Below are 13,376 nucleotides of genomic sequence, written 5' to 3' on the forward strand. Positions count from 1 at the left end.
GTTCATTCAAGAACTTAAAAAATGCCAGCAAAAGAGTGTGATTCAATTCTACTTTGAATTTTGTTTGCTGGCTACCCGAAATTTACGGTAACCTCTTCCATACTCCTGGCTTCTTACGATGCTGAGTGGGATCCTTTGATGTTATTCAATGTGAAGCCCAGTGTAGGCGGTTAATGGAGGCAGCGGTGGCCCAGATTGGAATGCTGCTCAGTCTGCCATTTTGATGGCCCACATTCTGCCTCAGTTTATCATTTCAATCGGAAGTATTTATCAGCTGACATAAGGAGAGGCAGAGAACATTTAGTGTGTGGGGAGGCACAGGTAGGACAGGTGAGTGGATGGAGTTATTTGCACGTATGAATGAAAAAGTATATGGCTCTTTAGGTAAATAATGATGTGTCTTCGTGGAGGTGCTGGGTTTTGGAGTTAAGATACAGAAATGGACATTAAAACAATGTCATTTTCAAAACACATCACTGCAGTGCTTTTCTGACAGCCACTCCTGATTTAAAATGAAAGAATGCTATTTATTCAGAAATGAGTGTAAGTCCAAATGGGATGTTATCAATGTCACATATTCTGCCCTTTGATATTAAGTGCCAGTTTGTGCAAAGACGAGCCTGTGAGTGTGTGAGGGTGAGCAAGTATGCAAGGTCAGAGCTGAAGGCAGGTATCTGTAATGATGGGGAGGGAGTGACCCACTTTCTACTTTCCCAAGTCCTGCGATTTTCAGGTGTTTATACTGCCTGCCGGTGAAAAGTGCAAGTGACACTTCTCACATCGATGTCACCAGTTCACCACAGAAGCCAGTTTTGTCTTTTTTTTTCTCTCCCCACCACTCCCCCACCCGCCCCCCCGCCCCCGTAAGGGGCTGTTTAACGTTTAGAACCCTGGTAATGTTTCAGCATTCTTTCTTCCCCAAGACTGTTTGCATCGCAGGTATTAAAACTTCACTCCTTACGTCGGTAACTAGGCTGAGTTTAGATAGTACCTCTAGGATGGATTTATAAATGCAACTTTCCCCGTCCCCTTACAAAGAGGCGAACAGTATTACTGCAAATAACCTTTAAGATAATTAACTGACAATGCTGCAACTAGCATAAAATCTTCCTTCAGGCGACACCTAATTTAAGTGTTACTGGCACAAAGTGGAGACAGATTGCGCATCACCACTGCAATATTTACATAGCAGAAACCCACAGAGCAGGAAACGCGAGGCTCAATGATGCACTAAATTAGGAACAACCGTACTCCAGTGTTAATTTGCTCTCCATTCTATCCAAATCTCAGGTCCAGAAATTGGTACAAACACACACACAGCCTCCCACTCTTAAATGATTAAACCGGAGGAGCTTTTTGTTACATTTTTGCCCCCGAATTAAAATAACTTGAAAATTTATTTCCTCTCTCCACAAGAACCATTTGATCAAACTGTGTTTATTTCATTACAACTTGCATTCGCTTTGATCTAAAATTATTTTCATATGAATGCTGCATTGGAGTCTATAGAGAAAAACTAAACAGACTTCTATTTTCTCAAAGGTTTGCCAGAAGAGTTTATGAAAAGAAAAAGCTATAGAGTGACTTGAAGGCCAGGTAGTAAAATATTCAGAAACATGGAAGGGCAAATTTACCTTAAGTGAATTTCTCCCTGATGAATGCTGTCCTCCCCCAACTTCCCCCTCACAACGCAATGAGTTTTTGAAACGACTCAAACGATATCTAGTTTATATTTTTCCCTCACAGTATTTTAAACACCAGTTTCACCCAAGGTATTAACAAAACATTTACCTTTCCTAATTGTTGATGTTCTTTAAAGGCAGCGATCAGTTCTTCAGCCCACTTAATTTTTTCAGGGGAAGGAGAAAACTGTTCCTGTACCACGGCAATTTGGTTAGGGTGTATCACCTGCTTACCTACAAGAAGATTAATAACACCGGAAACACGAAACAACAAACAGATGTTCAAACAAAATGTCTCAACCACGAAAGCCTCCTAATGCTTCACAGACTGTATGTAAAATAACTAATTATTGTAGAACTTTTTAAAAAAGAAAGTAACTGCAATCTGGCAGGCTTTTCCAGAATACCACATAAGAAACACAGAAGAATGGGAGTAATTGTGTTTCTGATCCTATAGAAATGCCACCTTAGTGCAGATAATCTCTCATTTTTAGTTACAGGTGGGTTGACTAGGCAGCTCGTTGGCTAATCCTTTGGCTGGAACTTTAAAGGATAAGATCTGCAAATTAGAGTGATTATTTTGAGTTAAAGTACAAAAAAATTATATGTTAACTCTTTCAAATTTTACAAGTTGTCTTTTGCTTCTTTTGTACCATTATCCCACCTGCCATGGTTCCTTTTAGAAGTGGTCTGTTGGTTTTCATAAAGCTTAGAGAAACAGATGTTACAACTATATTAATATCAAATAGTGGCTTATAATCATATAATATATTTAACTTTCTTTCTATAAGACAAATACAGTGTGTCATTTCTAAGTACTGACAGAAAGTTGGATTTCAATGAAAAAATTTTACTCAGTACAGTGAAACAGAAGGCAGATTTGAACACAGTGGTCTCTAGATTACTCCATTTCAGAATGTTTAAATAAAAAAGTTACTGAAAGTTTCTCTACCCCAAAACATAACCAGGTTTTCCCTTTTTTCTTCTAGAATGAAGACTGAATATTTCCCTCTTATACAGATATTTAGATTCCCCAGAAGAAAGCTTATCTCTGTAGTGAGAAGCTTTCTGCTGCTTTTCGGAGTTTAAGATCCTAAGGAAAAACACTACACAAACATAGGACTCACAGGCTTCTGTGAAATCGTGCCGTCATTAAAAGAAACAATTTAACAATCGGGGAAGTGTAAAATTGAATCAGGTCATTAATAAAATACAACATAATTTAATGTTATAATAATGATGAGATTATATTTTATCAAATGATAAAATTATGGACATATTTCGTTCTTTAAAAATGAATGTGCACTTAATGATAGTTTGCTCTCCTAGATATATTTGTCCATATATCAATTTGCTTTGCTTCTGAAATAGTTTTAACATTTAGCCAGTACGAATTACACCCTTGGTGTTTTAGAAAAGATCAATTCCTGTTACTGTCATTATTCTACTGAGTAGGAAAAAAACCCCAATATGTGTAAAAAAAAATTTGAGTATTTCACGCAAAAGAGTTTAAATGGATAAATACAGCAATATCTTTTCTTGCAGTAGCATGATTAGAACACCTTCCCCTTGCTGTTATTTGATTCCAGTCTGTCAGCATACTAATAAAACATTAGTATAAGGATACAAATAAAGATGCTTTACAGTATTTGAGGAATCGTGTTCATTTTGGCGGCACAAATACTAAAACTGAGGCATCATTTCAGGGAACAAATAATATCAGTGAAGACAAATGAGAGCTTTTTTCAATAGTAGGGGCTGCAATTACATTTAAGTCATCTCATAGTTGTTACAATATTATTAATAAAGGATGTCAGTTCTGGTAGTCATTTTGTACTAATTGTTAGACCTGAATTTTATAATTTATGTACATAATTTACATAGATGTGTAAAAAGCCAGATTTCACGGGAACATCTTGGTACAGACACTATGACTTGAGGAGCGAAACATAAACCATCTAGAAATACTAGGAAAGCACTGATGGCTGCAAGCACCCGTATTTTGGTAGTGAGGCTAATTTTAGGATATGTGGTAAGTTTTAGAAATTTATGAACATCCATGTATGAAGTTTTCTGTGGCTGATTCTTGTATATCCCAACAACAGAATGTCAGACTTTAATGTCCATGTGGGAGTGAAGCAAATATTTTATACAGAAGGGCTGTTATTGGCAAGTTACTGAGGGTGCAAAATTGGAAGACATTAAAATTTATGACCATGAAATCCTTTTTACAGTACCACTTGATATATCGTGCTTTAAATCAATACCTGTCAAGTCTTTTAGGTGACTGTATGATGGTGTCATTTTTGTCTTCTACAAAAGACTGCAAAAAAGAAGAAAACCTATAGGGCTTCAAATTTATCATCTTTCTTCTCAGCATGCAGTGATGACCAAGTCAGCTGTTGAAGCTTTATTCCAAGATTTAGTTTTGCTTTCTTTTTAGAAAAATAATTCCTAATGTTAATAGCCACTTGTATGGCCAATGCATTGATTTAAAACCAATCCACATGGGCTGTGGCCCTGTGAAATAATGACCGGAGAACAGAAACCATAATGCGCTATTTGATGCATGGCTAACTTTTAAAAAACTTCAGCTCATTAAAAAAAATGTATTAATTTTTAAAAGTAGAGAAAATCCTTATGCATAGACTAAGTGCTGCTCATCAGTGTTAGGGGTAACACGATACTTTCATTAGATTTTAAAACTTCCAACCACCTGCTTCAGAGTGGGTGCGTATTTCTTCTTCCCTCCATGCTTTCCTCCCTGCTTGTGCAGAGCCCAAGTTATGGCAATTAAATGACAAATAATTAGGACAAACAGATCACAACTGGATCTAAAATAATCAAAGCCCTTATTGTTTCAAAATACTACAAATAATCTCATATCTTATTACCAGACTAATTCCCTTTTACTGGTATGTAGAAATATAATTGGGACAACAAAGACCTTTCTAAAAATTGCAAAATGGTTATGAAGTATAGCTCCCTACTTTACTGACTTGTTCACTTGAATATATAACGGGCACTGTACCCTCTGTGCCTCCCCATTCTCCCCCTGCTTCCATTTTTTTGTGTGTGTGATTTAATACTCCCTGTTGTTGAGAAACAATAGTGCCAAGCCCATAAGCTCCTCATGCTGAGTTGGGCACAGTCTAGAAATTTAAATCTGATTTGAAGTAACTTGTCTTCTGCGATTGAATTAGGGACCAATTTAATTCAGCCCCGTTTCTTGGAGAAATTCTCAAACTCCTTTATAAGTTCTGGAGCAAACATTTGCCCCAGAGGTAGTTGAGGACACCCAGGTTATACTGAGTGATGGTGATACAGGCCAGCATCAATTCAGTGTTTTCAATTTTTTTTTTTTATTGAATTAGTGCCCATTTCACAGCAACATCTGGCTGCTTGGCAGCCAATGCCACACATTTTAGACCAACAACATCGAGGTCTATTAGATAGATTTCATGGAGTGTTTCTCCAACTTTTCCATTTGGGCTATGCCCTAACTGGTCACTGGAAAGAGGCAGGTGTAACAGGCCACGGGGACAAGGACAACCTCAGGGCCAGGAGAGGACTCTTTCATTCTTAGTAATTAGTAAATGTGGGGAGGATTCATTTATTAATAGTTCAGATGACTGGAAAATATTTCCCTATAAGAGATCACATTTATTTACTCATTTATTTATTAAACAAATTTGGGGGAAATCACAGTTTGTTTTAACTCTTCCTGTTGAAGACACAAAAACAAATTGTCAGAACTTTATTTAAGTCTAACATAATACTGAAATTTCCTAAGTTTAATTTTATTTGGGGGTAAACCACTGTCTATTAAGATAAGTTTTACATTTAAGGTCATTTTATGAAATATTTCTTTCAGTAATCCCTAACTGGACATATTTCAAAAATATTTACAAAAGGGACAGCAAGGATGTTTGTCTCTTTTCCTTATTATCTGAGTTAATTTCTGATCATGATATTCTTAGAACTTGTAGCAGAAGAATAAATAAGAATAAAAGAGCTTATGGTGTTTCTTATCTATGGTTGCATGTGTGTGTGTGTGTTTGTGTGTGTGTGTGTGTGAGAGAGAGAGAGAGAGAGAGAGAGTGCTCACAACTATGGATGTGTGTTTGTGTGTAGAATCCTCTTGTGGTTTTGAAAAAAATGGATTTCTGTTGCAAAAACACAATTTTCGGTTGCTCCCTGGACTCCTGGGGATCTGAGTGATCGGACACACCAATCAACAGATATCTGCCTGCACTCCAGGACTGGATTGCGGGAAACCCGCTGATCTTAGTGCCAGCCAAAGCCCGTAGGTGTCGCCAGGTGCATAGACACTTACTGGGAGGTGGGAGAAGAATAAGGAGCTTGAAGTAGCAGAAGAATAAAAAACTAGTTATGAGTAGTAAAAAAAAAAAAAAAAAAAAAAAAAATCAAAGAAGAGATCACCAAAGTTTTTTTTCAGAAATGAATATTTTGAATGTTTGAGGACATTTTCCTTTTCCCCATCAACCCAAATTCTTACAGCGATTCACTCAAAAACACTTCTCTAATAACCTCATCCCTCCTCTAGGGTCAGTAAAATCAGAATACTTAGGAACACAGAAAAAAAAAAGGTAACTAATGTAAAGAGAAAATAAAACGAAGCCTTCATTGTTTGAGTTGCACCGCCAAGGGAAAACACAATTTGTTCAGTAGGTTCTTGCCCTCGATGACATTTCCCCATTTCAAATAGTGGAATGAGTCTATCAGATATGTGGCTCTGGAATGTTTGCTCATCTCGCTCCTGCCTTCTAAGATATCAGCAAGAATCATACCAGTAAATCCCATCGCAGCTCCTTCCCTTGACTGCCTGAGGAGCCCTTCTCCATCTCGAAAGTCAATGTATACCAGATCTATGGCCTGCAGACCAAAGGCCTTCGCTGTAACGATAATCTTCTGTCGGGCGTACAGAATATCTTGGGTATCTTTACTACTTGTTGCACCTGAAATAGGATGTGGACAGAAAAAGGAGACATGAACTCTGGAAACCAAACACAGCCACCTATGGTAAAAACTCGGTTTGTAAAGACCTGGGAATTGTTCCCCAGCAAAATGATGATTCTAATATAAACAAAGAGAGGGATATGTGGAGGCAGAGTGAAGTCACTTACGTGTCTATTTCTCTTGGAAGGCATCTTTCAGTGTCATTACTTGTGTGTGGGTTAAGAAAGGGCCCCCCCCTGCATCTCAGGAGATACAACCACAAGTGACTTGATAGGTCACCAATTACTTCTGGTATATTTTTTCCTTCTAGCCGCTGCTTGGAAAGTATCAGTCCAAAGACGGCACCACAAAAGGTGGCCAAGCAGCTGGGCAAGGAAACAGTTAACTTCTCTCGCGGAGCCCAGAAATTCGCGTGCTGTGGTTACCATGCCCTGCCATAACCAAGGTTCTGAGCCAAAGAGCACAGCTTCAGGGTTGGGATGAAGAAATTGGGGAAACGGAAGGGCACTCATTTTGAAAGAGGCAGAAAGTGTCCACTGAACTGTCAGAAACACAAAAGTCTCTTGGAAAGACTGGTATTAAAATAAGCTCCTTTTCTTTCCCCCTAGGGGCGGGTGTGTGTGGGGTGTCACTGTTTGTATTTGGACCGTGACACTGCTCAAGGAGAGCTCCAGGCTTCAGGCCCCTGGCACTGTGGTTCTGCAAATGCTTTGTGGACTTGGCCTCTTTTCTAGGTGTGCCCAGAGTCACTAGTAAGACCAGAGGCAGAGTGCCCAAGGGATAGGGAAGATTAGTGGAAACAAACATATTATCTCAATAAATATTTAATAAGAGTTCTGACATATATTTTAGGAGGAATTTAAGATCTGTTTAAAATAATATTTGGATACTACATTTAATATAGAAAATGATTCATTAAAATGTAAAATTGCCTTCATTTGTGTTAGAAGCCTACATAGCCCTCAGATTGATGTGAAAACAAAATATTTAAGCAACGGAGAGGTTATTCACATATTATACTCACTATGAACAAAGTAGATGTCATATATTCCCCAACACATCTGAGGTTGCGACAGGCTTTCTATTATTTTATAAACGAAGAGAAGTAATAATACAGTGTTCTAGAAGCAGGACAGCTCTGAGGTGCCCTAAATTATCAGAAAGTATTGCCCATTCAGAAGAACCATTGTCATGGTTGGCAAATATATATTGTCATGTAAATGTCCATTCATGAAGGGGCAAAGAAAAAATACACACACACACACACACACACACACACACACACAAAGATTGAAAAAGAGAGAAGTGTGTTTGATACCTATGCTGGCCCGAAAGTCTTCTCCTCCAAAAACGACTGCATCTAGGAAAAGACCCACTTGAGGTCCGGTCTTCAGTGCTTCTTCACACACGGCCTGTAAAAGAGCAGAACAGAACCAAATCTCACAGAAATGCAGTTTAGAGAGAAACAGCATGGTGTATTTCAGTAGCAGAAAGATACAACTCTTAATACAATTTGGCTGAAAGCAAACTAGCAGTCCTAAAATGCAGCCTAAATTTACCTCTTCTGAAAGGCTTTTAATATTGTCCAAGATAAGTATGTTGTATAGATTTGCTTTGCTTCATGGATTACGTTAATACAGTTACAAATATATATTAATACAGTTAACAATGTTCGAATCACAGTTCATCTAATTTCTAGAGAAACTTTGAATTAACTCATTTTGATCGTACTGTAAATTATTTCTCTTTTTTCCAAAATTTGTTTTTGTTTTAAGAGACTCTCAAACAATAAACATAGAACCACAGGAGAGAAGGAAAGAATTTTTAAATCAAATTAATTGGATTATTTGCATTAGGATCAGGATTTCCTAGTAAATGGTTTCAGGATTAAAGACAGTCAATATAAAAATCTACAACTCCAGAGGGGCAAATAAAAATGCAACAAGTCATTCAAGATGTATTCATTGGCAACTTTTATATTTCTATGTGAAAATATTTCTATGTGATTTGTAACATCTGTCCTACAGGTTAGGTAACTGAGTCGTGGAACTCAATCTACCAAGGTGGAGATTTAGCATGCTAATGTATGTGGGTAGGGAAGACCTGAAAATCGGGAGAGGACACTGTTGATTAATTTCAGGGGTTGTAAGTGCTCCTAAGTATAATATGGAATAAGGTGGTGCCGTGGAGTTGAGAATTCAATCGTTGTCTGAATCTAGTCACATCTAAGGGATATGCTCTGATTATATCTCAGAATTATGGGGCAGGCTGGAAGAATTTGTGGTCAGTGGCGTAAATGTGCTGATCACGAGGCTTGAAGCAGCTCCCCGAACATATGCACTCTGCCCCTCCTGCATGGTCCAGTAGGTCTCAAAGTTTCCTCTCGGAGCGCTTACTCACATAGTATCTCTCTGGGCAGTTTTCAACTATCTCTTTTCTTTGTTTTTAGGGATTTCTTCCCTCCTGCCCTCTGAGACAGAGTGCTGCAATGACGTTCTAGAGTCAGGTGAAATGTGAGACATATTTTGGAAAACAGTTCAAATGATCAGTGGTAAAGGGGTAAAAAACAAGCTAGCCATGAAATCGTTAAGGCAAATAAATGGTTGAATGCAGTCTTACACTGCTGGCAAACACTTGGTTCAGCTAATCTTCCTGAATGCATATCAGGAAATACTGCACGTTCTAATGTGGCAAATTGAAATAATATATTACAAATTATTGGTGTATACTAATCTACAAATAGCAGTCGTACATACTAGACATTATGGATAATGTTGCCACAAAGAGGCCAGAAAATTTCCCAATAAAAGGCAATTGTTACAAAAGAATAACTGAACGTCAACTCAGAAGGGAAACAAAAGAAATTTTCATGTACATTTCATCTATAAATATAATAGTTCAAAGCATAGGTTTACATGATTATTTCATTAAAATAGGAATATATGAATATTTCACTTAAATATTTAGGATTGGGAAGTTTCTCCTTGCTACTAAGCTAGTTTCTTTGTTTTCTAAGACGCTCACAGCCTGGTTTTGGATTATTACAGATAATAAATGGTGCTCAAGGTTTACTTTGCCTATAAATCTTTCTAGAAAAATATTTTAAGTAGATATCAAAGTTGAGAACAAAAGTTCTCTTTAGGGAATAAATAAAATACTAACTTATTAGTCACATTACGTTCTCTTACCTTAAAATTGAGCAAACCCATTGCAGTTTCCACAAAAGGGATTAAATTCATAGGCTGTTCAAGTTTTCGGCCTTTTAAGTAGAATGAAAATTTGTCTGAAAACTAAAATCAAAAGTGTCATAGGTGATTAATGGGGGAAAAATGTACAATCACCGAAACGTAGACCTAGAAGTAGTATTTAAGTCTTTGGCCTGAGGAAGTAATATCCCAGCCTATTTCGTACACAAAAGAGAATAAAAACAAAACAAAACAAAACAGGAGGAAAGACTAAAGAAAACAGGTAACAAAGTTCCCACCAAACTAAATAGTAAAACCCCAAGCATTATAATTTTTTTCCCCCCTTAAGGAGCATTTTGAGGCCTAGGAGTTAGAAGTGGAAAGAGAGATTCTGGAGTTTAAATGCTTTCCTTGAAAACATATCTACTTAAGACCTCTAGCCTTCACTTCGTTAAATGCAAATGGTAGGTCCCCAAAACAGTGAAGTCTTGCTCTACCTGCCATTCTGTTTTTGTTTTGGATCAGGCACTGACATCAGTGGAACTGTACAGCAGCCTTCTACGTGGAACCCATATTATTCATTATAGCACCATTATCCTTTGTTCAGTAGGTTTTTCTTCATAATTTTTTAGCTTACCTAGGAAGACCTTAAAAAGGAAGTTTAATTCTTTGAAGACCAAAGCTCGCCAATTTTTTCCATGAGACCAGTTCACAGCTAGCTCTGTGCTGCCAGTGGGGTAGCCCAAATTCCAAAATCTATCATCTGGAAACATACAAAAGCTCTTGCACAGATCTCCACCACCCCCCCTTTCAAAAGGGGGAAAAAAAAAAAAACCCCACCACACTCTAAATTGTAAATCTATTATGTCTATCTAGATCTAATAAGATGTGGGGAGATAAACACACACACACACACACACACACACACACACACAGGTATGATAAAGATATTTTTGTAAATAAAGATGAAAACATATATATCCATTTTAAATTTAAGGAATATTCAGCCATTAATGGATATCAAAGGAAAAGGGAATTTTAATCATCTCTCCATTCAGTCTCAGTTGGGTAAATCATATCTAAGAGATTTGCATAAATATAAACCATCAAAGACTTTTCATCTTCAAAGGGGGTTTCAAGACCCTATAAGCTTTGTACTGTAATCATCGCAGGTCACCACCCTGCAGGAATAGGGCTGCTATGGCAACATAAAAAAACTAATGCTTAAGGCTTAGCATAATATTCTGACTAATAGAAAGGAAACTCATTTTAAAAGCTGGCAGCCTATTTACCAGAAGCAGGATTAGAGGTGTTATTTCCCCTTTTAGCTGCCCCCTCCTTGCTTGTGCAGCACCCCCCCCCTAAAAAATCTAATCACTGGGATCTTTAAAAAGCTTTTGAGCAATTTGCAGTAACTTTACAATTAGCCTAAAATAAATCACAGCTTTCAGTAATGAAGAATTATTCCCAGTTGCTCCCACTGCCCTCCCTTCCTCAGATACCACCATCGTCACCTCCTTAGTAACTTTCCAAGGGAAGGAATAACTCAACCAAAATAGCAAGAAAGAAGAGAAGGCTGCAATGTAAGGAGACAAAATGTGTACTATTCCGAGAAAGTGAAAATAAAACCTAATTCATGTCACTTTTAAACTGGAAAATGGGTAGTGAAATATTAGCAGTTTTGGTGTTATATCTGCACTGGAAGAACTTGTTTTTCTCATTAAAAAAAAACAAAACAAAACCAATGTGCAACATTACTTGTCCCATTCTTTGTGATAACAGTAGTCACTACAAGAATCATAAAGTTTAAAACTAGCTAAGTACTTTACAATATATTTCCTGTTCTTAGAAAAATCTCTAATGCCTTTTGTTTTTAAGCCAACAGGGGCATTTAAAAATTAAATATTCTGGCCCATTCGCCTTCTCCTCCTCCCCTTCTTTCTTAAAAAATTGAATTAAGTACTGACACAAAAGGTAACTAGTGGAGAAGTTTCAATTAATTTTTTCAAAAGGAGACGATTAAATGTTTCCGGCCTGGTAAAGTGTTCATTTCAGTGAGGTGGAGGGGCTAGGGAGGGGGGTGGAGGAAAAGAAGGGGGAAAAATCACAAAGAGATTGGGGAGGAGATGAAGTAGCAGGGCTCAGCAATTCTTTCAATTCCAGTGCACACCCAATAGTGTGTTGGGAGAATGCACACTGTTCGGGATTTGTGGGAGAATTGTCCCACGACAAAGGAGGCAGAGTCACGCTTGTTATAGTCCAATAAGCCGTGCCAGTCAAACAAGAACCCACACTAGCGACAAAAGGCCAGCAAGAGATTCTCACACAAAAGGAAACAAGGAAGCCCATCTTTCAGTTGTGCATCAGGCTCCGGGTTTTATGCTTCACATAAATACAAACCGAGAGGAAAAAATAAACAGCCCAAAAGACTTCTGTTAACTAGAAATCCTATTTCTATCCCAGGATTTAAAACAGCGAACAGAAGCTGTAGCTGAAGGCTGGGGTGGGTCCTCCCCTCTTAAATGAAGGGTAATAACGGTGATAAACAGGCATTAACATGAAACCAAAAGGGAACAGTGGCTTCAGATTCCATTTCAATCAATTTAAGACACATTCGCATGGGGCAGGAGGCCTCGGGGATTGTAGCCGACTGTAACCGGTATCTCCCAGCTTCTGAGGGGTGACCTTGGGGAGAAGAACTCCAGTTTAGAAAGTAAACGGGGCCTTGAACGTGGGGTCTTCCAGAAGACGCCAACACGGAGCTGTCCAGCAGCAAACTAATGGCCCCTACAGACGTAATTCTGAATTTGCTAGTAGCTACATTAAAGGAGGAAAATGAAACAGGTGAATTTAATTTGAGTAATGTTCGTTCGACCCAACAGAGCTGAAATATTACCATTTCAACATGTGGCCAATATCAAAATGGTGGAGATAATTTACATTCTTTTTGGGGGGAGGCGGCTGCAAAGTCTTCGAAACCCCATGTGTATTTTACACTTCGCAGCACATCTCAATTTGGACTTGCCACATTTCAGGCGCTCATGGGGCAGGAGGTAGCCCCATGGGGCAGGCAGCCACAGCCCTGGAAAGTACAGATTCGACACATCTACACGCCTGAGAAAGGTGAGCAGTTTCCTTTGGTAGTACAGCTCTTCGGGGCACTGCTGCATTTGGAGCCACAGCCTTCGAGATACTTCCAGGCGTGGGTCACAATCACCACTGTGTTCACTCTCACGGCCACGTCCCAGGCTCTTTGCCTCGGAGTGGCCCAACGGGTGGGTATTTTATTCAGCAGAGATCTGCAGAATCAGAGCAACCCTAAATAAAATCGAGCCTCCCCTCCTTGAACAATGAAAACAATCATAGTATAATTAGGCCCATTTCAAAGTTTTCTTAAGTAATTTGACATACCAGGTTTTTATTGGCTGAAAAGTCTGTCATGAAACACACACACACCTGTCAGCAATTTAAAAAGGACGGACCAGAGAGCTGTTCAGGAAATAATATCTGTGCTAATTAAAACCACTAG

General features: G+C 38.4%; 1 protein-coding gene across 6 annotated transcripts in view; it reads right to left on the reverse strand.

Annotated features, from left to right (window-relative positions):
• CLYBL (citrate lyase beta like) overlaps positions 1-13,376 on the reverse strand; it is a 258,838-nt gene that overhangs the window by 22,370 nt on the left and 223,092 nt on the right. For 5 of the 6 annotated variants that reach the window (XM_032314318.1, XM_032314320.1, XM_032314317.1 and 2 more), the window contains 4 exons: positions 9,851-9,952; positions 7,981-8,074; positions 6,494-6,661; positions 1,792-1,916 (listed from right to left, as the gene is read on the reverse strand). In XM_032314318.1, the coding sequence (XP_032170209.1) occupies positions 1,792-1,916; positions 6,494-6,661; positions 7,981-8,074; positions 9,851-9,952 (489 nt within the window). The remainder of the gene's footprint in view (positions 1-1,791; positions 1,917-6,493; positions 6,662-7,980; positions 8,075-9,850; positions 9,953-13,376) is intronic. The other variant, XM_032314321.1, reaches the window with a different exon arrangement.

Source organism: Mustela erminea, chromosome 15, assembly GCF_009829155.1.
Source record: "Mustela erminea isolate mMusErm1 chromosome 15, mMusErm1.Pri, whole genome shotgun sequence".
Taxonomy (NCBI): Eukaryota; Metazoa; Chordata; class Mammalia; order Carnivora; family Mustelidae; genus Mustela; species Mustela erminea.